The sequence below is a fragment of the Dendronephthya gigantea genome, unplaced genomic scaffold (assembly GCF_004324835.1).
Source record: "Dendronephthya gigantea isolate DGI-Jeju-01 unplaced genomic scaffold, DenGig_1.0 000271F, whole genome shotgun sequence".
Taxonomy (NCBI): Eukaryota; Metazoa; Cnidaria; class Anthozoa; order Malacalcyonacea; family Nephtheidae; genus Dendronephthya; species Dendronephthya gigantea.
Window position 1 is genome coordinate 1 of NW_021163281.1, and position 27955 is coordinate 27955.

The 27955-nt window shown below is 37.6% G+C and overlaps 4 protein-coding genes across 4 annotated transcripts in view; 2 read left to right on the forward strand and 2 right to left on the reverse strand.

Moving 5' to 3' along the window:
- The first annotated feature begins 846 nt into the window (after positions 1-846).
- Positions 847-2022, forward strand: LOC114541154 (immediate early response 3-interacting protein 1-like). The gene is made up of 3 exons (XM_028561140.1): positions 847-945; positions 1686-1796; positions 1886-2022. The coding sequence occupies exons 1-3, from the start codon at positions 855-857 to the stop codon at positions 1939-1941; spliced, it is 258 nt and encodes an 85-aa protein (XP_028416941.1). The 5' UTR covers positions 847-854; the 3' UTR covers positions 1942-2022.
- Positions 2023-2145: 123 nt separating this feature from the next.
- Positions 2146-5125, reverse strand: LOC114541153 (mitochondrial glycine transporter-like). The gene is made up of 10 exons (XM_028561139.1): positions 4936-5125; positions 4604-4713; positions 4405-4483; positions 3928-3998; positions 3486-3588; positions 3269-3338; positions 3020-3118; positions 2760-2923; positions 2592-2684; positions 2146-2234 (listed from the first exon to the last, which is right to left on the reverse strand). The coding sequence occupies exons 1-10, from the start codon at positions 4954-4956 to the stop codon at positions 2208-2210; spliced, it is 837 nt and encodes a 278-aa protein (XP_028416940.1). The 5' UTR covers positions 4957-5125; the 3' UTR covers positions 2146-2207.
- A 343-nt stretch (positions 5126-5468) lies between these two features.
- LOC114541151 (peptidyl-glycine alpha-amidating monooxygenase B-like) overlaps positions 5469-27955 on the forward strand; it is a 28164-nt gene continuing 5677 nt past the window's right edge. Inside the window, exons 1-13 of the mRNA XM_028561136.1 lie at positions 5469-5908; positions 7030-7084; positions 7402-7489; positions 7607-7701; positions 8004-8081; positions 8552-8600; positions 8706-8773; positions 24720-24803; positions 24974-25050; positions 25398-25448; positions 25789-25847; positions 26208-26470; positions 26895-27846. Of these exons, the coding sequence (XP_028416937.1) occupies positions 5795-5908; positions 7030-7084; positions 7402-7489; positions 7607-7701; positions 8004-8081; positions 8552-8600; positions 8706-8773; positions 24720-24803; positions 24974-25050; positions 25398-25448; positions 25789-25847; positions 26208-26470; positions 26895-27846 (2033 nt within the window). The 5' untranslated portion in view covers positions 5469-5794. The remainder of the gene's footprint in view (positions 5909-7029; positions 7085-7401; positions 7490-7606; positions 7702-8003; positions 8082-8551; positions 8601-8705; positions 8774-24719; positions 24804-24973; positions 25051-25397; positions 25449-25788; positions 25848-26207; positions 26471-26894; positions 27847-27955) is intronic.
- LOC114541152 lies at positions 13332-15421 on the reverse strand. Its single transcript, XM_028561138.1, has 2 exons — positions 15318-15421; positions 13332-15148 (listed from the first exon to the last, which is right to left on the reverse strand). The coding sequence occupies exon 2, from the start codon at positions 15083-15085 to the stop codon at positions 13460-13462; it is 1626 nt and encodes a 541-aa protein (XP_028416939.1). The 5' UTR covers positions 15086-15148; positions 15318-15421; the 3' UTR covers positions 13332-13459.

Sequence of the window (27955 nt, forward strand, 5' to 3'; positions counted from 1 at the left end):
TCAAATTGCGACAGCTTTATTAGAATCGGACAAACAAATTCCTAAAAATCTCATCGCACCTGTCGATATGACCTTTTCATGTACTTCGGCATTTCGCTGCTCTCCGCTGGGTCGCTTATTTTCTTCTTGTCTCTAGAAACGATGCTTCGGTCTAGTGGATGTTTGTTTGCAGTCGTAACTACGACACACTACCTGTCAACCTCGTACCATGGTCAAGGCTGGTCACGTGTCACGCATATTTTGCGTGATAAATTTAAAGTCTTATCTGGGAGTGGTGGCATACGAGTTGTATTGATCCGTTTTGAAAATTGAAATTTAGATTGGTCATTGTTTCGTTTTGATTATACAGAACTCGCAAAAGTTTGGATTTCTTCTTCGCCACTATGAACTTAATAAATCTTGGATTGAAATTAAATACATCCTGATCCTGTTGTGAGACGCATCACACATGCAGTAATATTTTAAATTACACAAGTAAAAAATTCTGGTCAAATTTCACTCATTCGATCTCAAGTCTCGACCGCCGCAACGGCTAGCACACCGAATGACTGGGAATCGACAGCTATTTCACGTTGCAGACGTTGTAACTGTGTCGCTGATCCAGGGCACGGTAAAAATCTCGTTCGTCAAAAGAATAAGACCATTTTACGAAACGCGGAGTTCGTTTATGCAGGCAACGAGTTGCGACAGACTCACAGACACAGTGCAATTTTCTTGCAACTTGCAATGCAATTCTACTTTTCGAAGATGTAAATTTGGAAAAAACAAAACTTGTGTTTATGTCACCAGAGAATAGGCAAACCGTGCAACACGCATGCGAAGACTGGAAACTAAAAAGAAGCAATATTGCCAACATGGCGGTAACGATGTACGCGTTTCTTGAAGCAATTTTACTTCTTGTCAACGCCGTTGCCGTCCTGAACGAAGAAAGATTCCTAGCTAAAAGTAAGTTGAATCCTTTTATGATACACCAATTATTAATCACAATATATTCGTGTATTTTTCCCCTGTATTTGCATGGGTTGAAAATTTGATTGATATTTCATAATGAATTCATTGTTTTCATTCGTCTCTCCTGCGATTTCCTGTAATGCAATTATATGTCGTCTAAATACAGTTTAATGCATCAATTAGGTTTATATTCAAATGAATATTCTTCAGTAACAGTAGTCTTGTCTGTTTATCCTGATGATTGTGGGGTGATTTACTGATTGTTGCAATTTACTTGTTACAATTTCCCTTGTAAACCTCAAAAAGCCATCAGAGTGAATTTAAGGGTGTATGGTAGTCTGGTGGATGAATAGGTACAAGTGCTTGAACACCAAAGTGGAAAATACAAACCAGGAATCAAGAATTAAACCTCAGTCATTTTACTCATTATTTTATTTATTAATACAAAAGATAAATTGATAAAATCATACATATTAGTTTTCATGAGAAAGTCCTATACATCAATTTAGAAGCTAGTAATCACATCAATAAATCTTTGTGATAAAGTCTTTGATCAGTCAATTTAAGTCTGACTAGGACTAATGTTGTTCATCCATTTGTTACGTTTGTTGTGTAGGCAAATAGCCAATAGCAACAAACATAATCCACAATGGTTAGTGTTGATGTAGGTACATTACTAGCTAGCTAGCTAATGGATGGCATAATCAAGGTAACTAACCCGTGTTTTTAAACAGTTGGCTGGGGGCGAGACCAGATCAATCAACCTCAGGGTTTTGGACATGAAGAAAAAGGTGTAAAACAACAAATTGCTAACCTAATCCACGCCGTAAGAACAGTCATGAGAGGTAGGAAGCAAAGATAAATTGATTCAAAAGAAAGGAATTTTCAAAAATCAAAATGTTCAAAGTAATTGAAAAGAACATTATTTTTTTAGTCCCTCTGATATTCCTGAATGCTTTTGCAATTGTTATGGAATTGTTAATGGGTTAGGAAACAATCTGGCTGTCAATGTTCAGTATGAATTTGCGGAAAGTGGGAAATGTACAGTTATTGATAAAAAACTATAGTAATATTTTAAATAAATTCATTAAAAATACATTCGCAGAATTGTTGAGCTTTATAAATACTCCTAATTCAATCATTGACTTATTTTGTCAACAATTTTAAACACAATAGTGTATAAATTTGATTGTTGGTCTTATAACTGGAACTTTTTTGAAGCCACATAGTTGAATGACCCCTTCCTGGTAAACACATCACTTGACTCCCACTATAGACATTATCTACAAAAAAAACATTTGATTTATTTTGTACAATCATGAGAGGTATGAAGCAAAGATAAATTGATTTAAAAGAAATTAATTTTCAAAAATCGAAATGTTCAAAGTAATAGAAAAGAACATTATTTTTTTAGTCCCTCTGATATTCCTGAATGCTTTTGCAATTGTTATGGAATTGTTAATGGCTAGGAAACAATGAGCAGTGTTGCCATAAGCAACTCTATTTGCACAGTTAAATGGAGTGTGATATTGTTCAAAGCCAGACAATTTTACTTTCCAAGATAACATGTTATATGGCAGTAGTTTCCAAATTGAATGGAAAACTAAAATATACAATAATAAAACCAATATTAGTCATACCTTTTCATAAACTGTCCAGGACATTGCTGATATCAATGTTCTTCTTAATGCTCGTGGAACAAAACCTTTAAAAAATCCCTGCAAACCATTGTTCTGAAATGGTGTGATGAAATACTATATTAACCTTTTGATCATCCATATCACTACATCACATTCAAAGTCTATTACCTTGAAAATATTTTTGATTATAGCAGTAATCTTATAAGGTTCCGAGCTTGCTTGTATCAATGTTTTAACAACATCTGCAGGGTGAGTGAGAAGGGATGCAAATATCCCTGATGTTAGTCCACATATTGCAATGGATGGGGAGCTCAGCTTTTCTTTTCCAAGACCTAAAAAGATTATCACTTATCAGTACAATAAACATGCCGCAACTTTGTTTGGTTAGTTGAGTCATGGTTGAGATATTACTGGTATTGATTACGCACTTTGTTTGACAATTTCTTTGATGCGACCATAAAACATTAAATAGGCACCAGAAAATGGGGCATCGCGTATGATTGTTGTAAAACTTCCACGATATAAACCTAGGGTGCAGTAAAAGATAAATTACTTTAAAAATATTGATTCAACATACATCAAATGTTCCCATTTTAATAGCAACAATAACATTTTAGTTTTAAACACCCACTACTATGTAGACATACATTGTAGTTTCATGCACATATAGTTCATACCTCGAACACCTTCAGTTGACCAAATGTAAGTAAATGCTTTTGGGACTGTCTTGTAATGGTATTTACCACTCTGTAAGATTTGGTAATAATTTAAAGTTTATGTTAGTTTAAAGTGTAATAATATTACAATAATATTACGAGCACCTTGTTTGGATTGTTTATTAGTAGATCAAATATAATTTGTGAGAAAAGGAATCAGATTTGTTGAAAGCAGTACCTCAAATCTTATTTTGATAACATTGACTGGCATAAGACATAGCACAACAAAACCTCTTGCAGACGCACCCAATGCAAATCTTTTCACATTACTTGGTTTCTCTCTAATGATACATCAAAATGAATTGGTACTAAATTGGAGAGTATTGGTGTTGGAGAGATGTTTGTAATTGAGAGAGGTGTAAAATTATAAATGGAGTATTGCTCAGCGAAGTAATAAAATTTAAGAGAAAGGGTTCCTGTATTAAAGAGCCGAGCTTACTATGTTCAAGGTATGGGTATGTTCTAATTAGAGGCTGGTCAAAGAGAGAGCTAGCTGTTCCACAATGAAACTAGACATATTTTAGAAAGGAGTATCTGAGCGAAGTGTCAGTATATATTAGAGATATTAATTTGAGTATGATAGCATGAGCCCCTGTGATACCATAGCATATATACCATACCTCAGTCTCCCATCCAGCAGATGTAGACAACCATAATATAATCCAACTCCAGGAACTGTACGATAGAGTGACTATGTATAGGAAAGCACAAACAATTTTTTTTAATCTAGAAAATAATTCTAATCACACAGACAATTAGGGCCAATTCCCAAGTGGTTTTGTGGACAAGTGAACATTATTGCAAGGCAGTTAGAATATCTGACAGGTAGCATATACACTTTGACATTTTGAAGCAGCATTTTGCTGCAATCAATTGTTGACGTCCTTGTATTTTCAGTTAGCCTATGTAAGTACACTATGTCTATAGGCGGGGATGCCCACTCAAACAAAAATACCTGTCATATTCGATGAATTCAACATATGTTAATTAATTACATAAATTGGATTGTGTTTCAAAATAGTCAAGTTTACATGCAGTTTTCTAAAACAGATTGATTTAAGAGTTTGGCCAATCAGGAGATTATGAGTACAACATACTGGTATAGTTCCTTTCCATAGCCCAATGACTTTTTCATTTTTTAAAACTTCCTTGAATGTTTTCCTCAAAACGTCATGCCTGAAAAGACCGGTTCGATGATGTGACTAGCAGACTATATGCAGAGCATTTTGCTACTGGAAGTTACTGAGATAAGGTATCATTGTCTGGATACCAAATTTACCAGAACACCAAGTTTACCTTTTACGTGAATTGATTTGTATTCTAGTTTTGAGGAGGTCGAGAGGTTGCAGTAGTAATGTGGATGTTGTTCCACTGAATGACCCACTGATTATAGCTGTTGAGACATTCTGACAAATATATCAAAATAAGTTTAATAAGGTGTAGCAGGTGTAAAGTATATTTAAAATACTGGTACCAAAGTTGTCACTTGTCAGAAAACTGCACATGGTATTGCTAGACACATTCCAAGTCAATCATTGGTTTAACGAAATAAATAACAAAAGACATTGAGATAGGTTCATGCTGACTGTCATTTGCATAATCTCCGCAATAAACTCGAAAGTACTCACCCTAGCTCTTTTTTCACTCATTCCAAAACTCCATTCACTTATTCATCACCCAGTGGACAGCTTGATTTCATACAGTATTAAAACACAAAAAACCTAATAACACCATCATTTATTTGCAAATTTTATTTGCATTCGCAAGCCATATTGTCAATATCTCATTCTTTCATTTATTCGCCATCCATTTTTTCCATTTTTTCCCACCGAATTTCAAACATTGCGAATAGTAGCCGAAGCTGCACCGAGTAGGCTACGATTAGTGCCGGATTTGATTGGGCTATTTCGTCCATCCAGTTAAACTTGCGGGTCAGTCAGTCAGTGAATGACGAATCAGGAACCGAAGTTAACCCGAGTGTGTTCCGAGATATATCCGGAAATTCACTTGAAGAACTTGACGTACATTGCAGCATTCGAGTTTATTAATTTTCCTTGAAAAACGGCATTGACATTAAAGTATCTTAGTGCCAGGGGAATTCTTAGGAAAATTAAGGAATTTTATTATTTTTCCAAAGAAATGATCGACGGCTAATGAGAAATGAGTTCCTTTTCAGCTCAAAACACCAAAGATTATCGTGAATAACGACACGTTAGGGTTCATTTTTACACCTTTTCTGAAACGATTTCAAGGACTTGAGTTGATGAAATAAAGCTTACGTTATTTATAAGAGGGAAGACAGAAAGAAACCAGTGAATTTCTTTGTATAAAACGTCTGAATTGTCGATCGTACTTTGTACAGAAGACAGAACTTGATGTATTATTGATCTATTTTTGACAGCTGTTTATGCAAATCTCTGAGATCATTTGAATCTTGATCAGCATAGTGGAAAAACAGTCTAAACAACAACATTTCGTTTTTTAAAAATGTTGTTAAAACTATATTTGTGTGTTGTTGCAACATTATTTGGCAACTTTTGTATGATTCTGGGTGACATTGAAAAAATCTCACTGCGTATGCCTGGCGTTACACCTAAAAAGGTACGTTGTTTTTTTATAAATACATTATGAAATTGTGAATATAATGCTGTAACAGCGTGTTGTCATGTTGATCGCATGATTTTGTGGTAAAATCGTCGAACTATAACTCTATACCAAGTTTTCTCACTTTTCTGAGAATACTCTTATGTTTGCAAAGAGCATTCTTATGTTGCACTGTACGCTGTAATTAACGTCCTTTATCGATTTCAAAGCAGTGAGCTGTTTCTTCAAAACAATATTAGGTTAATTTTGTTTATATTCAACAGCTAGCTGTCAATAAGTGAGTTGTGATAGCAGAATGATTCATTCATTTGTGACAGCAGAAATGTCGTTCCACAATGAATGTGGGATATATAACCATTAGTCTGATAATGGCCTGGTTTATGCTTCATATTACAGATAGAGCTAGATCATCTGTCTGGATTGACAAACTTGTGCATTGTTAGGATAGTTGGTTTCATTTGACTTCATAATGAGACAAACTGCCTTGTCTTAATTTGCTGAAGCTCCAGATGGACGATCTGCCTTTGGTATATAAATCAGGCTATAAATTCAGACGATCAGTTATTCAATATAAAAAATATGGAGCAAATTTATCATTCCAGAGGCCAGATGTTCAAAAGCGGCTTATCTAAATTTGGGTTAATTCAAATCTTCATATAAATCTTTCCAATTTCTTATCTATAAACATGAAATAAATACACATTTGCAGAATCCCTTCTCGTTTCTTCTGGTTTGATAGAATTTTTTTTAAGTTTTGAAATGAATAGCTATCCGAAATACATGAGCAAATATGGTGGACCATTATATTTAACCATAGAGTTCATCGAGTTTTGAATAAGCCCCTCCTCTGGGTGAGGTCTGGCTTTCAAATAGTTCATAAGACTATAGGGCAAAACATAATTTGCTATCAAGACATTTTTAATGTATGTTAAACTGTTGTCAATTCATATGCCAAACATAATATTGTGCTCCAAATGGAAAAACAAAATTTAATTGCTGCATAGCTCTTTCATCTTTAGCTTGGAAATATAGGTATATATGACTACACTACAGATGTGTGTTAATTGTTATAGGTTATATTTCTATTGTATTATAACTTGTATGTTCATTATTTTCAGGATGATAGCTACTTTTGCATGTCCTATAAACTTCCACCTGGAGATTTATTTATAGGTAAGATGTGTTTATTATTGGATTCTCCAGTTTATGAGCACAAATGCCTCACACTGGGGGAAAAAAAGGAACCGTTTTTATTTAATATGTGAGCTGAAGATGCAAGACATCTGTGTTTATAGACAATATCATATTCTCTCTTATAAATCTTTCAATGTTGTTACTTGCAATTTCACATATTGAATAGCAGGATAATTAATGGCCTAGGTCAAGGATCTGTTAATTAATTATCCTTGAATAGAGTGCATATGTGATTTAACTTGAGAACCTTAATTGAAGTTTAAAAGTTTACATTGTTGTATTTGTGTTTTGTTTAGTGAAATATGAACCAGATGCCCACAAAGAAACAGCACATCATATGCTGTTATTTGGATGTCAAGCACCAGGCAGTTATCATAAAGCTTGGTAAGTTTGAGATTCTGTGGTTAACAATTTGTATGATGTGTAACAGCCTAACTATGGAGAGTGAAAGATTAGTTTTTTGAATGCTCTGTGTTATACTTGTATTTTTTTACCTTTTAGGAATTGTGGTGACATGGGATCTGGGACTTGCTCTGGATCTGAGTCTATTTTGTTTGGATGGGCACGAGATGCTCCAGCACTTCAACTACCAAAAGGTATGTTTGATGTTAAGATTTTGAATACATATTTTTCGTAAAAGAACTTTATAGCTGGCATAACCGATCTGGCAAATGTGAAATATGATGAGTAATGATGCTTTTGGTCATGAAATTATGAGCTGAAATTATGAATTTCTAAAGATAGTTTTAACCTGAATGCACCAATGAGTTTACTTTGAATGTACTAAATAGTAATATGCCCAAATGTGTGGACTACTTTTAGCTATTTTGACCTGTACCAAGTCCACCATATGAATTTTATACCTATTTGCATGAGTCATTTCTTTCATTTCATTTAGATGTTGGATTCAAAATCGGTGGGAATACAGAAATACAGTATCTCGCACTTCAAATACATTATGCTCATGCACTTGAAGGTATTTTAACAGTTGACTAGTGAACATTGTACGTGTCATTGTCCTCAAATAGTGTCTCATCAAATGTTTATTTAACAACAGTCTAAAAAAAGCTAATTTTCTTCATCAGGGTGCTGGTTGTATATATCAAGCCCATGCATTTAGCTTAAACAGGGGTTTAGTTCAAAGTAGAAATCAAGTCTGATCATTTTATTCAACAAGAGGACTAAATGTTTTAATTCAAAGATACTGTTTACAACTACATATTTAGTGCATAATATTCAAGTTGACTCATTCAAGAGAGATGTAAGAGTGTTGTTTAATTTTGGTAATGGCCCTAATATATCAAATTGCCAAAAAGTTTTTTGTCATTTCTTAGGCAGTTGCTATACCACATTCGAGAATTTAGCAAATGACCTCTTTCTTACCTGCTACAGACTTATTATAAAAAATGGCAAAAACATTTAGTTTTCCTTACATATCCATTTTAGAGAAACATTATGACAGATCAGGATTGACATTGCATGTGACTTCAGCACCGTAAGTGTTTGATTCATGAACCATTATTAATGCAGCTACTGCTGCAAGCAGATCGAGATAGTTAAAAGGTTTGAGCAGCTGCTTATTTTGAGGTTTTCATTTTAGACAGCCGAACTTGGCATCAATATACCTTCTGATGGCAATAAATGCATTCATTCCACCTCATTCTCAAGGTTTGTATCAAGTTATGTATAGCTAATGTTCAATTGATATTGACCCCCTCAATATCAATTGAATGTGCTGCAACTCTGAGTGTTCCTTGCTTCAGTTGCTTGCCCCCTTGGTTAGTGTCAAAGTAGAACTTTTGCCTTTTTGTCAACTTTATGGACTATTTTAAGGTCTGTTCGCACAATCCAATTTTGTTAAATCCAATTCACGTCTGATGGATGTGTTATAGTTTGTTGTCTTGTAATGTATGTGAGCTGCAGCAATTCCACTGAAGCCAATGCACTATTGCGTCAAAAGTGAATAAAATTGGATCGTGTGAACAGACCTTTATGTAAGCTATATAATCTTGAATAACCAATAGTAAGAAAGCAAAAAATGAAAATCAATTAAACTCAAGAGCTGTAAAGGGTCTTAATTTTGAGTGGAATTATACACACTTCAAATTCAAGCCAGGAACAGTTGATGAAAAAATGAGTCAACTATAGGTCCTCTCGCAGGAATCGAACCTATGCTTTTGCGATGCCGGTGCAATGGTCCTGCCACTGAGGCTGACTGAGCTACAGAGGTAGCTGAGAAGAGTAAGCGTGGTTAATGTGTATAGGATGGTAATGCCGGGATGGTAATCATGGTAAAAGCAATTAGGTTTGATTCCTGCCGGAGGACCTATAGTTGACTCATTTTTCCATCAACTGTTCCTGACTTGATTTTGAAGTGTGCATAATTCCACTCGAAATTAAGACCCTTTAAACCTCTAAAATTTACTTACATTGAGTGAAGTGCCAAAAATCATAATCGATTTACCCTCAATTAAACTCAGTTATACGTATTTCCGTGAGACAAATGATAAGTAAAATCACATTTATTAAACAGTATTTTGATGCTAAAGTATCCATTATTTTCAAATTATAGTAATTACATTTATTTTGCATATTACATAATCAATGATTATAACAGTTTTTGTCCAATCAGCAAGTTTTGCTCAAGCATCCTTAAGTTAACTGAATGAATTATATAAAATTACATAAATTCGATCTAAATTTCTATCATTTGTAAATTTATTAAACAATTTACACAAAAAAGAATATTATAGACAAAACTGACATGACTTTATCCTGCTATGACTACAAGAATCATTCTTATTGACATGTTATTTATTGGATAAATTACCAGGCAGCTCCAGTATAGTAATACTTAGTTGGTTACCAAACAGCTGCATTAGCCCGGTATCTTGCCTCGTGCATTTCTGGAAGTTCTTCCCAGCTGTATCTGTCAAATCTAAAACTTTCCACAGACTTCAAGGTATTTCCTCTTTCATCCAGGCCTCCCATCACGATCACGGTGTCTCTGACAACTGCAGCCACACATCCTTTCCTCTTGTACTTCATGTCAGGAAGCATGTGACTCTTCTGGGTCTTGATGTTGTAGATTAAAACTTTGCTTAATACTTTGCCTTCACTGTCAACACCACCCATTATGATGACGTTATTTTCACCCCACTTGACTATAGCCATGTTACTCACAGGATAGGGGAGGGGAGCTATCTTCTGACATTCCTTCTTAGTTATATCAAACATCAGAACACTTTTGAAGGTTGAGTTATAGGAAAGGAGTTTTCTTCCTCCAACTATCAAAATCTTGTCATCAAATATTGCCACGCCATAAAACCATCTTCTCTCTGGCAAGACTGACAACAGTTTACCGGTGTAAGGTGAAACAAGGGAGATCTCAGTAATTTTGATGGAAGGTGTAGTTAGTTCGAAAGATAAAAGGTCTCTCGGATCATGACCACCAATCAATATCAACCGTCCTTGATAAAGAACACTGCAGTTTCCCACCAGTGAACCAGCCCCAGGTGACTCAACAACAACTTCCCACTCAGCTCTGGACTGGTCAACTTGAGCATCGTCCAGTGATAACTTTATCATCGACGTCTGAAATGTAGATCCCAAAACAAATAGATGATTGTTGTGAACGAACGAAGTTGCTCCAGAGAGGTATTCTCTCATTGGCTGTAGTAGTGTCCAGGTTCCGCTCGCTAGACTGAACATTTCCACCGATGTTAATCTTTCACCTCCAGCAACAATGATTTTCGGTTCTCTTTTTTTTCTTGCTTGGAATTCCTTTCTTCAGTTGCTTCGTGATCTCATTCAAACATTTCTTCATTTCAACATTGTCCGCTTCCAGTCGACGATTGCTTTCTTCCAGCCGTCGATTGCTTTCTTCCGGCTTCTTTAGTTGTTCTTGAACCAACTTTTCCACTTTCGACACCACATTTTCTTCAACAGTTTTCATGTTCACGTCATTTCTTTCCAACTTCACAGTAATCGATGCCAAGTTAATTTTAACGACATTCATCTCTCGTTTTATGTCATTACAACTATGACATTTAACTCTGCGTTGTTCACACACAGCTGTTTCATGATGAAGTAAATCTTGCTTGTTGACTTCCCGTCCACAACCTTCATTCGAGCAGAATGCTGGAGCAAACCCACACTCTGCAACATGCTTTTCAAGAGCTTCCAACTCAATAAATCTTTCACAACCACGGTTGAAGAATTCACAACGGATCTTAAGTTCAGAAAGCAAGTTCGCTACGGTACGATTCACTTTCAAAGCATCGACAGTGAGTGGTTCCATACATGTCGGGCATGTCTGAGAGTACATGAGATGTCTTGTGATACAACCACGACAAAATACATGTTCATTATGGCGACACATGACCGGGTCTTTGATGACATTGGTACAAATGATACAGTGCAAGGTTTGGCTGACAATCTGTTCAAAGCGTTCATCATCGTAACCTGTGTCGTACGAGGCAAATTTCGATGCCGCCATTTGAAGACCCTTAGATTTTGCTCACATTTCTGAACCAGTAAAACCTGTGAGTCAAAGACTTAAACGTTAAAACAGAAACCAAACAGCAGCTCTCAATTTTAACTGACCCCACATTGTTGGTCAATAATACAATAGCCTTTGCCACGTTGTTTTTTACGTTTATAACCTTGCTTGAGTGAGTGAAGTGAAGTGAATAATATACTTAGTACTACTTACTTTAGGGATTAAACCGCTCCTTTAGGCCTTGAGACACGCAGTTAAAAACAAACGTTTGATAGATGATGTATGTTCTGTAGTTTGAGGGTTTAATATAGAGCTGCAGTTCCGGGATATTAAATTTCATTAAAATTACGGCATCCACAGACCACAGAGAGTGTTTGTTAAAATTATAGTTTTGTAGCTTGTATTTTTACCAATTCCCAGGGGCCGGTTGTATTAAGCCTGTTTAGCTTAAACGGTAGTTAAGTTCAAAATAGAAAGCAAGTCTATCGTTTTATTCAACAAGCAAACAAAATGTGTTTACCCTTAAATACTAAGATACTGTTTACAACTACATATTCAGTGCATAATATTCAAGTTGACTCATTCAAGAGAGATGTAAGAGTGTTAATTTAATTTTGACTTATCCACCGTTTAACTGAGCTAAACGGGCTTGATACAACCAGCCCTAAAGCTATTGTTGAGCAAATGCTATCGATTATTATGTACTGGTTTGGTATGTAAAAGAAAACCGCATTTCAACGTTTCAGTTCAGTTTCAAGCCTTGGCTAAAATTCCTAAGCATCTTCGTATATTCGGATTTCGGCATTGCGACATTCCACAATTTTGGGGATGTGGGACCGGTTGTTCGAAAGGCGTTTAGCTTTTAACGGTGGATAAGTTCAAAATGGAAAACAAAATGATCTATTTATTGAACAACTGAGCTGAAATATTTCGATTTAAATAGTTTAATTTTCAATAGAAGTACGTATATAATGCATAAGATGTAGGTTCAGTCATTCACAAGATGTATGACTTTGGCTTATCCACCGTTTAAGCTAAATGCCTTTCGAACAACTGTCCCCATATAGTTAATGAAATGAAAAGCTGTGAAAGTCAAAGTTAAAAATTCCCACCGGCTTTTTGACACCTTGCTAAACTGACGGCTGAGATACTGTGGCTAAACCTAAGTGTTGCAGATTGTGACATCACATTTGCGTCGGGGTTTCTAAATTATTCAAAGAGGGTTGCTGCGCCAAAACTGTGTAGCCAGAGGTAGGAAACCTGGATCTAAAATTGATTTCTCATTTACTATATTTTTTTCAAAAAATTATGCTATTAACAACACATTGCTACTTTTGAAGACCCACACAGATCAATATTATATCTCACAGTTTATCTTAGTCGACTTTATCTTAATCCTAACCCAATGTTGTGTACAACCTGAGCCTAATTCATGTCCATTTATTGAAAGCGAAAAATGAAACTCAATTAAACTCAGTTATACGTATTTCCGTGAGACAAATGATAAGTAAAATCACATTTATTAAACAATATTTTGATGCTAAAGCATACATTATTTTCAGATTATGGTAATTACGTTTATTTTCCATTGGTTATAACAGTTTTTGTCCCATCAGCAAGTTTTGCTCAAGCATGCTTAAGTTAACTGAATGAATTATATAAAATTACATAAATTCTATCTAAATTTCTATCATTTGTAAATTGATTAAACAATTTACACAAAAAAGAATATTATAGACAAAACTGACATGACTTTATCTTGCTACTATTACAAGAATCAATTTTATTTATTATCGACATGTTATTTATTGGATAAATTACTAGGCAGCTCCAGTTTATTAATACGCAGTTTGTTACCAAACAGCTGCAGTAGTCCAGCATCTTGCCTCGTGCATTTCTGGAAGTTCTTCCCAGCTGTATCTGTCAAATCTAAAACTTTCCACAGACTTCAAGGCATTTCCTCTTTCATCCTGGCCTCCCATCACGATCACGGTGTCTCTGACAACTGCAGCCACACATCCTCGCCTCATGTACTTCATGTCAGGAAGCATGTGACTCTTCTGGGTCTTGATGTTGTAAATTAAAACTGTGCTTAATGCTTTGCCTTCACTGTCACCACCACCCATTATGATGACGTTATCTTCACCCCACTTGACTGTGGTCATGTTACTCACAGGGTAGGGGAGGGGAGCCAACTCCTGACATTCCTTCTTATTTATATCAAACATCAGAACACTTTTGAAGGTTGAGTCATAGGAAAAGCGTCTTCTTCCTCCAACTATCAAAATCTTGTCATCAAATATTGCGACGCCATGAAACCATCTTCCCTCTGGCAAGATTGACAACAGTTTACAGGTGTAAGGTGGGACAAGGGAGATCTCAATAATTTTATTGGAAGGTGCAGTTGATTTCGAAAGTAAAAGCTTTCTACGATCATGACCAGCAATCAATATCAACCGTCCTTGATAAAGAACAGTGCAGTGTCCCACAGGTGACCCAGCCCCAGGTAACTCAACAGGAACATCTTCCCACTCTGCTCTGGACTGGTCAACTTGAGCATCGTCCAGTGATAACTTTACCATCGGCGTCTTATATGAAGATCCCAAAACAAATAAATGATTGTTGTGAACGAACAAGGTTGCTCCAGGGAGACATTCTATCATTGGCTGTAGTCGTGTCCAGGTCCCGCTCGCCAGGCTGAACATTTCTACCGATGTTGACGTCGATTCGTCGCCTCCAGCAACAATGATTTTCGGTTCCCTGTCCTTTCCATCAGCTTTTGGAATTCCTTTCTTCAGTTGCTTCGTGATCTCATTCAAACATTTCTTCACTTCAACATTGTCCGCTTCCAGCCGACGATTGCTTTCTTCCTGCTTCTCTAGTTGTTCTTGAACCAACTTTTCAACTTTTGAAACATTTTCCTCAATAGCGGCGACCTTCGCTTCATTTCTTTCCAACTTTACATTAATCGATGCCAAGTTAACTTTGAAGACATCCATCTCTCGTTTTATGTCATTACAACTATGACATTTAACTCTGCGTTGTTCACACACAGCTGTTTCATGACGAAGTAAATCTTGTTTGTCGACTTCCCGTCCACAACCTTCATTCGAGCAGAATGCTGGAGCAAACCCACACTCTGCAACATGCTTTTCAAGACCTTCCAACTCAATAAATCTTTCACAACCACGGTTGAAGAATTCACAACGGATCTTAAGTTCAGAAAGCAAATTCGCTACGGTACGATTCACTTTCAAAGTATCGACAGTGAGTGGTTCCATACATGTCGGGCATGTCTGAGAGTACATGAGATGTCTGGTGATACAACCACGACAAAATACATGTTCATTATGGCGACACATGACCGGGTCTTTGATGACATTGGTGCAAATGATACAGTGCAAGGTCTGGCTGACAATCTGTTCAAAGCGTTCATCATCGTAACCTGTGTCGTACGAGACAAATTTCGATGCCGCCATTTCAAAACAATCAATAGCGTTCAAAGATCGTCGCTCACATTTTTGAACCAGTAGAATATAAAACTGCAAATTAAGAAATTAATCATTACAACAAAATTAAACGGAATCTTTCGATGTATACTCTCCTAAATTTTTATTCAACAATAGTTCTGCATCAATAATCGTTGCCACGTCAGTTTATCACTTCTCTTAGTTTGTAAATATCTAACACTCCGAAAAATCACAAACTTACCTTTGTTAAGATTACCAGGATATGGCTACTTGCCTTCAAAGTCACTGCAACTATAATTTAAGCGACTAAACGACTTTAAGAAAGCTCTGCCTTAATGAGAGATTCGCGATAAGCCTTGTCTCAGTTTCTGTTTTAAAGCAACCCTAATTCCTGAATGTTAATTTTGCAATTCCTCACGAAGGACTCCTGCAGAGATGTTTCGTAAGGGCTGTTTTTTTACTGTCATATTTTCTATACATATACATACTGCACTTGCACCCACGTAAAAAGTGTAAAACCTATATAGGTTCATGAGTCTTACATGAAGTATTTATTGTTCGTTTAAGTAAATTAGCTTGTAGGTACACCACGTAAGAATTTAATACTACAAAGCTTTCGGTCCGTTAACCCGGGCCTTCATCAGTGCAATTACTGTACGAGGAAGAAAGCCCGGGTTAATGGACCGGAAGCTTTGCAGTATTAAATACTTGCGTGATGTATACCCACAAGCTAATTTACTTATTTGATGTCACCATGCAAACGTATACAAGAATATTCTTCATTTGTTTGGCGAGTGTCGTTAAATCGACGTTTAAAAAGTTCCTGATAACTAACAAAAACCCAAATTTTAACTATCACTTCTTCTACAGTAAACAGGCTTTGACTTTCCCCAGACGTCGAGTTCTTTGTTGTATTTTCTATCAAAATCACACACCACTAGCAAAAAAGTAGCCGTTGCATGAGGTTATTTTTTAGGTACAAATCGGTATTAAACCTTACAATTATACCTTTAGTCGACTTCATGTTAATCCTAACCCAATGTTGTGTTCAACCTGAGCCTAATTTGTGTTCATTTGTTGCCTAATTCTAATATAAGAGTTTATTTACTAAAATCACTCTTCGAAATTCCGTCTGTACTCGTGGTAAAATTCAGTTTTTACCAAACAGCTGCGGTGGCCTCGTATCTTGCCTCGTGCATTTCTGGAAGTTCTTCCCAGCTGTATCTGTCAAATCTAAAACTTTCCACAGACTTCAAGGCATTTCCTCTTTCATCCTGGCCTCCCATCACGATCACGGTGTCTCTGACAACTGCAGCCACACATCCTTTCCTCTTGTACTTCATGTCAGGAAGCATGTGACTCTTCTGGTCTTGATGTTGTAAATTAAAACTGTGCTTAATGCTTTGTGGTTACTGTCGACACCACCCATTATGATGACGTTATCTTCACTCCACTTGACTGTGGCCATTTGACTCACGGGGTAGGGGAGGGAGCCAACTCCTGACATTCATTTTTTATGATGTCACACATAAGAACATTTCTGGGAATCGATTTATGGAAATGTTCTCCCTTCCTCCAACAATCAGGATCTTGTCACCAAACAGGGCAGCACCATGAAGATATCTCCCTTGTGGCATGGTCGACAACACTTTAATGGTGTAAGGTGCAGCGAGAGAAATCTCAGTAATTCTGTCAGAAGATTCATATGTAACTCTATGAAATCCACCAATCACGAGCAACCCTCCAAGATATAGAACACTGCAGTGCTATACAATGATCCAGGTAACTCGGCAGGAACGATTTCCCACTTGGCTGTGGACTGGTCAATTTGAGCATCGGTCCAATGATAACTTCTCCAAAGATGTCTTTCTCCAACCCCAGGATGAATAACTGATTGTTGTGCACAAATGAAGTCGCTCCTTCGCGATGCTCTCTCATTGCCTGTTAGTGGAGTCCAGGTCCCACTCGCCAGATTGAACATTTCCACCGATCCAGACTCCTCGCCTCCAGCAACAACAACTTTCGGTTCTCTGTCCATTCCATCAGCTTTTGGAATTCCTTTCTTCAGTTGCTTCGTGATTTCATTCAAACATTTCTTCACTTCAACATTGTCCGCTTCCAGCCGACGATTGCTTTCTTCCTGCTTCTCTAGTTGTTCTTGAACCAACTTTTCAACTTTTGAAACATTTTCCTCAATAGCGGCGACCTTCGCTTCATTTCTGTCCAATTTTTCATTGATCGATGCCAAGTTTACTTTAATGATATTCATTTCATCGCCTTTCACTACGCGTAGTTCACACACAGCTGTTTCATGATGAAGTAAATCTTGCTTGTTGACTTCCCGTCCACAACCTTCATTCGAGCAGAATGCTGGAGCAAACCCACACTCTGCAACGTGCTTTTCAAGATCTCCCAACTCAATAAATCTTTCACAACCACGGTCAAATAACTCACAACGGATCTTAAGTTCAGAAATTAAGTTCGCTATGTTACGAGGCACTTTCAGAGTATCGACAGTGAGTGGTTCTATACATGTCGGGCATGTCTGAGAGTACATGAGATGTCTGGTGATACAACCACGACAAAATACATGTTCATTATGGCGACACATGACTGGGTCTTTGATGACATTCGTACAAATGATACAGTGCAAGGTCTTGCTGACAATCTGTTCAAAGCGTTCATCATCGTAACCTGTGTCGTACGAGGCAAATCTCGATGCGGCCATTTCAAAACCCTCGCATTTTACTCACATTTCTGAACCAGCACAGTATAAAGCTATGAGTCAAAGGATTGAAATTTGAAACAGTAATGAAAACTGATCTCATGCAGATAGCTTATAGCCTCTCGAGATCTCTTTGTTTATAAATAATGTGAATATAGTAAATTATCTACTTACTTTGGGTAAAATGATGAATTGGCGTCGATTTCGGGACTAATCGACACTTTGAAAAGCACAGTTGAAGCGCTCAATTTGAGGGTTTAATTACACATCAGTATACAGCTTCAGTTCCGAGATAGTGAATATCTTCGAATTTGCGACATTCGATTCTCACTTGACCCATACTAATAATAATAATGTGACAGTTTGTAATTCTATCCTTTTAATAGTATTTGGTTGAGTTGAAATTGCGATATTTCACAAACTTATTTTTTATTCGTTTCTTATATGAAATACTTCGCTATTATAAACATACAGCTTCTCGTTACTGACAAAACGTGCACAGAGACACTGTTGAGTTGATGCCAGGTACTTAAGCTCCTTCCGTTTAAATATCATCTGCATTTTTACATCGTATTGAAACGTGTTGACGAGCCATTGAACCAGTCAAACTTTTAAACTCAGACTAGATGAGCTAAGTCTGTGTTTACAAAGGTTGAACAGAGTTGATAAATGTTGTTGTTGAGGGTTTGCATCAACCCGGTCAGTTTTAACTGGAGCGCGCATACATTTCTACCTTGATTTGGAAAGACCCGCAGGGCGTGAAGGTGATTATATACAGGGCGCTTATATGATTATATACAGGGTGCTTATATACTATATGTAGTATATAAGCGCCCTGATTATATATGGATATCGTATGCTTGCTGAAGTGACTGTATTTTTAAAATCAATTTCTTTATTTGCAAACGGTTTTATATACTTTTATATATTGTAAGTTTAACTCTCCCAAATTTTATCCTAACTGTTAACTTAATTGTTATCTTGATCTAATCCGTGATCCCAATCCCGATTAAATATCTAATCTAATCCAAGCTTTAATTAAAGCCTTATCTTGTGCTGTCATTTATTGGTTAAAATGGTGAAAATCGTTTCTCGAATCTGAATAATTTATGTATCAGATTTATTGGTGGCATATTTGTATATCATTTTTATATTACATATTGGTGGCATATTTGTGTATCATTTTTATATTACATATACTGACTAAACAGAAAATAATATGCACAGTATATATTTACTTTTAACATACAGCAGCCGTAGCAATGCATCTTGCTTCATGCATTTCTGGAAGTTCTTCCCAGCTGTATCTATCAAATCTAAAACTTTCCACAGACTTCAAGTTATTTCTACCATCCTGGCCTCCCATCACGACCACAGTGTCTCTGACAACTGCGGCCACACATCCTTTCCTCTTGTACTTCATGTCTGGAAGCATGTGACTCTTCTGGGTCTTGATGTTGTAGATTAAGACTTTGCTTAACGCTTTGTCGTTACTGTCAGCGCCACCCATTATGATGACGTTATCTTCACCCCACTTAACTGTGGCCATTTGACTCACGGGGTAGGGGAGGGGAGCCAACTCCTTAAATTCATTTTTAATGATGTCATACATCAGAACATTTTGAAGTGTTGACGAATTGAATAGGGTCTTCATTCCTCCAATGATCAGAATCTTATCACCAAATATCGCAACGCCGTGGAAGTATCGTGTCTGAGGCATTCTAGACAACAGTTTCCTGGGATAAGGAGGGACAAGTGAGATCTCAGTAATTCTATCCGAAGATGTACTTGTACATCCATCATAACCACCAATCAGTATCAACCGTCCCAGATGAATCACGCTACAGAGGGCATACAATGATCCTGGTAACTCCGCACAAACAATTTCCCACTTGGCTATGGACTTGTCACTTAGAGCAACGTCCAATGACACCTTCTCCATGGAAGTCTTGCCAAAACCTCCCAAAATGAATAATTGATTGTTGTAGACAAACGAAAAGGCTCCACTGTGACGTTCTCTGGTCCCCTGTAGTCGTGTCCAAGTCCCGCTCGCCAGGCTGAACATTTCTACCGATGTTGACGTCGATTCGTCACCTCCAGCAACAATGATTCTCGGTTCTCTGTCCTTTCCATCAGCGTTTGCAATTCCTTTCTTCAGTTGCTTCGTGATCTCATTCAAACATTTCTTCATTTCAACATTGTCCGCTTCAAGCCGTCGATTGGTTTTTTGGACAAGTTCAAGTTTTGAAACAACATTTTCCTCGAGAGTTGTTATTTTCGCGTCGTTTCTCTCGTAATGCTTCTCAATTCTTTCGAATTTTCCATTGATCGATGCCAGGTTAGCTTTGACGACATTCACTTCATGACTTATGTCATTACAACTATGACATTTAACCCTGCGTTGTTCACACACAGCTGTTTCATGATGAAGTAAATCTTGCTTGTTGACTTCCACTCCACAACCTTCATTCGAGCAGAATGCTGGACCAAACCCACAGTCTACAACGTGCTTTTCAAGATCTCCTAGCAGAATGAATCTCTCACAACCGCGGTCGAAGAATTCACAACGGATCTTAAGTTCAGAAAGCAAGTTCGCTATGTTACGAGGAACTTTCAGAGTATCGACAGTGAGTGGTTCCATACATGTCGGGCATGTCTGAGAGTTCATGAGATGTCTGGTGATACAACCACAACAAAATACATGTTCATTATGGCGACACATGACCGGATCTTTGATGACATTCGTACAAATGATACAGTGCAAGGTCTGGCTGACAATCTGTTCAAAGCGTTCATCATCGTAACCAGTTTCGTACGAGGCAAATCTCGATGTCGCCATTTCGAAAGAATGTTCTTATTTTCGCTCACATATTTCGTAATGTGTCAAGATGTGAATCAGAAGATTAGCCACCTGTAAGTCAAAAAACACAGCATAAATTGCTTTCCTGAATTGTCATTTTAACAACAATTCTGCATTAATCCGTATAATTGTTGTGAACTCTGTCATCATTACCCGTGGTTTGTCATAGGTAAATCGCTAGGATAAATCATGAGCTTACCTTCTTTAAAATTACTATTGGCTAGAAAATGGTAAATTACTTTCTAAATCGTCCGCGGCGTTTTATGAAAATTTCCAAATACGTTTCTTTGCTTCAAAGCGACCTTTAGTATACAATCCCAGTGTTTTGATTTGAGAGTTATATATTGAAACGCTACGAAGACTTCCTGCATATCTGCATGATAGAATTCTTTGATATTGTGCTTGTACACATCCTGTTCTGGCTTCCTGCAGAGACGATTTCTTACAATTACACAATTACATATTATTTGACATGATCGAAACCGCAGGTGGCGGATACCGGCTACGCGATAAAACCTAACGGAAAATTTGTTAACATTGATGGTTATCAGTCAAAATTTAGTCCTATTTTGTGCAGTTGTATGAGACCTATTTGTCTTATGGCGTATATAAAGCAAACTGACATGTTGTTTTAGCTTTTTTTCCAAATACTTGCTTGAATGAACCAGGCGAGAATCGTAATCATGATAAAAAAAAATGATATACATATAGCTAATATAATATAATAATAAACATACAATTTATGAGTGAATTGCTAGCATGTCTTTCTTAACATAGACCTAGACTAACCTGTGTTGAATGGACGAGGTACACCCGTTTCAAAACTTTAAATCAGCCACACACAACACACGTATCTCCAAAAAACAATGTATTTTAATAATGTAAATTGAGCTTTTTATAGAACGATCTAACCCCCCCCTCGTTATGCTCGCAAAGAGGCATGGGAAGGTTTTAAAATTACCCTTTTTTCAAACAATGTTTGGGTCTGTTTGGTCTGTTGACAATTTGAGGATCAGATGGTGCATCTATTATACTATTATCTCGTTTATGACAATGTATAATTGCTTTAAGGCCATGTCACACAGTTTTTCTTGCAACTTGAAATACAATTCTACTTTGAAGTGATGTAAATTAGTGAAGAGTCTTGAAAATGTGAGTGTAAGATACGCCATCGAGTGTAATAAAGACAAGAATCTTGGTAGTTGCCAAATTTATATCTTTCAAAAGAAGAATTGCATTGCAAGTTGCAGGAAAAATTGCACCGTGTAACAGGGCCTTTAACAAGTGTAAATGGATTTTTTCTATTCGTAATATTTACAGCTTACTGCCGTAGCGCAGTGTCGTGCTTCATTCATTTCCTGAAGTTCCTGCCACGAATTACTTTCAAATGAGAATTTTTCCACCGATTTTAAGCAATTTTCGTCTTCGTCATTTCCCCCCATGACGATCACGGTGTCTCTGACAACCACAGCCACACATCCTCTTCTCTTGTACTTCATGTCTGGTAACATTTCGCTCTTCTGCGATCGGATGTTGTACATGAGAACCTTGTTTAATGCACGTCGATTTCTATCAACACCGCCAAGTATGATGACGTTATCTTCACCCCACTTAACTGTGGCCATTTCAGTCACGGGGTAGGGGAGGGGAGCCAACTCCTCCGGCTGAATTTCATTCTTAGTGATGTCATACATGATGACACTTTTGAGAGTTGCGTTCCTTCGAATGCCATATCTTCCACCGACAATCAGAATCTTGTCATGAAACAATGCAACACCATGGTAACATCTTCCCTGTGGCATGGTCGACAACGGGTTCATGGTGTAAGGAGAAACAAGAGAAATCTCAGTGATGCTATTGGCATATACATTCTGACCAAAACCACCAATCATTATCAACCTTCCATCATAAATAACACTGCGATTACCCACCAAAGGTCTAGGTAACCTAACAGGAATATCTTCCCAAGGTATGGAATGGTCGTAAACCACAAGGGATGTTAATTTTTCACTGGATCTTGTTGGAAAGCCTCCAATGACTACCATTTGTCCTTGGTGAACAACAGAAGACGCGTCACTACGACTTTGTCTCAACGACGCTAGCGGCGTCCAAGTTCCTTGGGAGGGTTGGAACATCTCCACAGAACTTAACGCGTTTCCTTGGTTCTCACCTCCGGCAACAATAACAACCGACTCTTCGTGTAATGCGCTATGTCGCTCCTCACGTTTTTTAAGAAGCTGTTTGAAGTCTGTTGTGACATCCTGCGAATCATTGCTGCTTCTTCCAAGTTGTTTAAACAAATGCGCGAAATCAGCACATTCAACTGGTACGTGGAACTTTGTACTACACTCTAAAGTGTCTAAAGTGCTCCGTGATAAACGTCTCAGATCACTCTCTAAACGTCTCAGATCACTTTCTAAACGTCTCAGATCACTATCTCGTGCAATTCGTGAAACTCTGCGGCGTTCACGCTCGGCTATTTCATGCTCAACTTCATGATCAGATAAATCTTGTCTATTCACTATGGCGTTACGCCAAAGACATTCCTCTGGAGCAAACCCACACTCTGCAACATGCTTTTCAAGATCTCTCAGTTCAACAAACTCCGTGCAACCACGGTCGAAGAAATCGCATCGAATTTTTAATTCAGACAGTAAGTTCGTCACATTTTGAGGTACTTGGGCCAGAGAATCGCCAGTGAGTGGTTCCATACATGTCGGGCATGTCTGAGAGTTCATGAGATGTCTGGTGATACAACCACGACAATATATGTGTTCATTATGGCGACACATGACCGGGTCTTTGAGGACATTGTGACAAATTTGACAATGCAACGCCGGGCTGACAACTTGTTCAAAGCGTTCATCTTCATAACCAGTATTGTATTCCGCGTCCTTTCTGGCCATTTCAACTCAAAACAGTTATTTAATGGCCGTCATTAGCGTTCCTCGTTACGGTTTTGCTGGTTTTAGGTTTCGATTTTAACTTCCTACATTGTTATTCACCAGCAGTTCTGCATCAATGGTCCTTGCCACGTCAATATATCACTTCTTCTGTATGGTTCCTACGCCCTGTTTTTGTCAATTTGTGTGACTGAATTGAATCCTTTGCCCACTAATTTTATATCGAGAAAAGATCTACAGAAAGACAGATAGAAATAACCTATTTTACCCTCTATGAACACTGTTCATGTAAAATTGTTTGCTTTAATTTTATTTCCTGCCAGTTAATGTGGCGATAAAACTGCTATATATAGGTCATGTCTTTTAAAAGCGATAACGTGCTGCCACTTTTTACTCTGCCTACAATTTTCCTTCTCACTACTTAGTTTAGTAAGACAACATTCAAAACTATATGAACTATAACCATATTTCGTCAACTTAACAAGCATTTTAGTCGCAATATCGACGTATGTGTTTACGTTGTGTATTATAGTTTAACTTGGTCTAGACCAAGTAATTTTGCTCAACAGTAGTAGTAGGGTAATTTCAGAACGTGTAGATGCGAACGCGTATAGTGGATATTTGTAAGACAGAAACTTTCGATGAAGACAGCTTTCGATTTGTACTTGAATATTTATTCAGTAACCGTTCTGCTTCGGTAATGAGATATTTGTACCTTTCTCTTTAGCACATTTGGACCTTGCCTTCTCCAAAGTTACCAGGAAATATGATAAATTCCCTTAGTGCATTTACTTTTGAGGGTCTTATTAGATCCTTGGTTACGAAGCGACTTGGCTTTAAACAGTGTCAGCCTGTATTCATGAGCTATGACTATGTTGTATATATAAAGGCAATGAAAAACACTCGAATTCCAAACATTGCGCATTTTTAATAAGCGTCCAACAGAGAAGTTATAAAGAAAGGCTGTTTTTACCGTCGCGTTTAAAAGTGTAAAACGTAAACAAGCAATTACACGTTAGGAAAAATGCGCTCGCAAATCATCTAACTTACCTAAGCCTGTTAAAGACATTGAACTTTTCATGTTACATTAAGTTCAAACCTCAAACGCCATTCACTCTGTTGGCCTTTCATTTATAATTATCTCGTTGATTTCAGGGGTTCACGTGGACATCGCGTGCAAATACGAAAGCGACCAAGAAATCAATGCTTTTGCCTTCCGTACGCATGCGCATGATTTAGGTAAGTTCAGGGCGGTATGTTTTATTACACTCCATGGTCGCTTTTTGCACTTACATTTGAAGACTCTTCACTAATTTTCATCTCTGAAAAGTAGAATTGTATTACAGGTTTTAAGATACATTGAACCGTGTATAAACGTGGCCTTTTAAGTCTTGTTTATTCCGCAATAGGTCGTGTCATCACGGCATATCGGATAAGAAACAATACTTGGAAATTACTAGGCAAGGGTGACCCCCAAGCTCCACAGGTAGGTCATTTATTTCATCAGTTTTACACAGTCTGTCAGACACTGTTTTACACAAACTTCACTCAACCGTATCTAACAACCACGGCCCCAAAATTGTACAACGAACTTGCCATAGGGTATCAGTATGAACGTTCAAATAACCAATTCCATTTTGCTACCCATGTTGAATTCAGCGTTATATTCAAGTATTTTATGAAAATGGTTGACGATAGACATGCAGCAGCACCATATCACTGGTCGAACTAAGTTTCTTTGCATGTGTTGCTTAATCACGACTGTTTGGACAGAGTGGCTCAGTAACTTGCTAATTATCTGAAAGAGTAATAAAACGTAATATCATTTTTTAGGCATTTTATCCAATGGATAATGTTACAATGATTAAAAAAGGAGACATTTTGGTAAGCCTGATTCTTACTGATTTCATCACTTCGAATCATTGAATCAACAATTCGTATTTTTGAGAACTTCTATTGCCTGGTTTCCAGGCAAGTCGTAAGTGTCGTGAACATGTCAAGGTGGCTGATGTGCACGATAGAATATTTCTATTTGTGTCCAGTCAACAATGACCGGTTTGAATACAGAAATAAAGACAAATTCACGTCCAGGCTATCCCTCATTGGTGAAAATGACTCGTACACGACAATTACGACTGAATTGAAACCAGGCTTAATAGTTTCCATCGTGCAATTTTCTGACCTATGTTGGGGAAGCATAATCGTGTTTTTTCTCCGTATTCAGGCTGCGAGATGTACCTACGATACTGTGAATAGTGGAAAAACTTCAGCTACTCTGATTGGGTGAGTAAAAATGACTAAATACTCACTTTATATTTTTCGCCAGTTGCTGATACAAGCTGTTTGTATTTGCAAGTCGGTGTCTTGCGGTTCTCTGAGCCAGAACTTGACAGCCTGCTGGGATAAGCACTCTCAGGTCTAACAATGACACAAATCTAAATGTTTTTCATTCGTAATAATGTTCTCAACTATGTGTCTTGACATCACCTTTTTAGCTTTATGCTAAAAGCTAGCTTTGAAATATGGCGTTTGTACGCATGTTTATTCTTTCATACATATACCATGGTAAGATCTGCACACGACAAAATTGTTTTATTGGTGTAAATGAGCCTTCACCAAGCTGGTGCTTCATTGCAATTTTAGTTCAACAGCTGCTGACGAGATGTGTAATTTTTACATGATGTACTATCGAGATGCGAACAGCAGTATATCCACGCCTGAGGTCTGCGCAGAACAGCATGAGTACGAGAACCTTTACGATTCCTTTCCAATCGGTTCTGATGTTGCTCTTCGCTCTGGTCCAGGCCACCATCACCATCATCACCACCATGGTAGTCCCGAGAAAGAGGCTGGGAACGAGTCTGCTGATGTCGCAACTGGCAGCAAGATGACTGGCACGAGTCAAGGTGAAGAAATATCTTTATCCACTATCCGGTCATCATTTACGTAACGACTTTACATGAAGTACAATGATGCCTTAAGTTCTGTTCATACGATCGAATTTTGTTGGATCTAATTCACTTCTGACGTATGGGATGTAGTGTAAAAGCAATACTGAATTGCCATACCGAATTATCGTTAAAGCAATACTGAATTGGATCCAACAAAATTGGATCGTGTGAACAGACCTTTATATCTAGTATAATCATACCAGTAAAAATACCCAATCTAATAATAGGTATTGTGTATAACATCGTGCTGTATTGTAGTTATACTTCAATATAAATATATGAAATGTTACTGAAGGAAAGTTACTGAAGAAAAGCGTTGTCAGTATATGTGTTTAGTTAAACAGAACGGTTAGATCTTCAGATTTCTACGTTTTTTTAGTGTTCCCCACAAGTGTCCCTGAGACAACCACTGTTCAGACCTCTACGAGTGAGAGAAAGTCCACAGAGAAACCGTTGACTAGAACTTCAAGCAGCGACCAAAAATCCGGTGGCCAAATAAATAATGTGCATGAAGATGGCTCGGATCAAATTGGCACACATGGTGACGTCAGTAACGGTGATGATGATGATGACGTAAGTGATGGTGGTGACGTTAAAGATGGAGATGGTAATGTTAAAGAAGCTGATGGTAACGTCGAAGCTGACGGTGTCATAAAGGTTGATGCTGGTATCAAAGATGGTGATGACGTCAAAGATGATGATGACGTCAAAGATGATGATGACGTCAAAGATGATGATGACTTAAGAGATAGTGGTAACGCTAAATATGGAGATGGTAATGTAAGGGATGATGACGACAAAAAAGATGAAGATGACGTCAAAGATTATGCGAATGGTGCCAAAGATCTAAATCACGTCATCCAAAGTGACGTCACAAGCGACAGACCTACTACCCACACCACGTCTTACCAACAAGCCAGAGAAATGACCACAGAGAACACATTGCAAGAAACAACACGATCCCCGCAAGCAAAAACATCTCGTTCCGTCACAAGCGACGTCTCAACAAGTACTTCGATTTCCGAGCAAATTACGACGGTCTCCGAGCTCCCGAGCGGTTCAAAATTTCCTCGAACGACAAGATCCACCAAAAAATCAACTTCGACGTCTTTTGACGATCACAATTTATCCAAGACTACATCAAGTATTGGCGGAGGACGGTCACAAGTTGAACCTTCTGTGGCGTACGGAGTAACGGGCTTTAATGTTTCTCTGGTGGAATCCTGGCCGTTTGAAGTGACGGTGGGCTTGGGGCAAGTGACTGGCTTAGCAGTGGATACCGCTGGTCGCTTGTTCGTGTTTCATCGCAGTGAACGAACCTGGGAAGCGGAGTAAGTGCTGGAAGATTACTCAATACTATGTTTGCATAAATCATTTCAAACGTTTTGCTAGAATTCTAGTACATATTCATTTGCCATTCAAAAGTCAGCCGGTTGGCTT

Coding starts and splice junctions, on each gene's coding strand:
- LOC114541154 (XM_028561140.1), top strand. CDS start 855: ATGGCGGTAACGATGTACGCGTTTCTTGAAGCAATTTTACTTCTTGTC. Junction 946..1,685: donor AGAAAGATTCCTAGCTAAAA/GTAAGTTGAATC, acceptor GTTTTTAAACAG/TTGGCTGGGGGCGAGACCAG. Junction 1,797..1,885: donor CGTAAGAACAGTCATGAGAG/GTAGGAAGCAAA, acceptor TTATTTTTTTAG/TCCCTCTGATATTCCTGAAT.
- LOC114541153 (XM_028561139.1), bottom strand. CDS start 4,956: ATGAGTGAAAAAAGAGCTAGG. Junction 2,924..3,019: donor CAAAGAAATTGTCAAACAAA/GTGCGTAATCAA, acceptor TAATCTTTTTAG/GTCTTGGAAAAGAAAAGCTG. Junction 2,685..2,759: donor TAATCAAAAATATTTTCAAG/GTAATAGACTTT, acceptor ACACCATTTCAG/AACAATGGTTTGCAGGGATT.
- LOC114541152 (XM_028561138.1), bottom strand. CDS start 15,085: ATGGCGGCATCGAAATTTGTCTCGTACGACACAGGTTACGATGATGAA.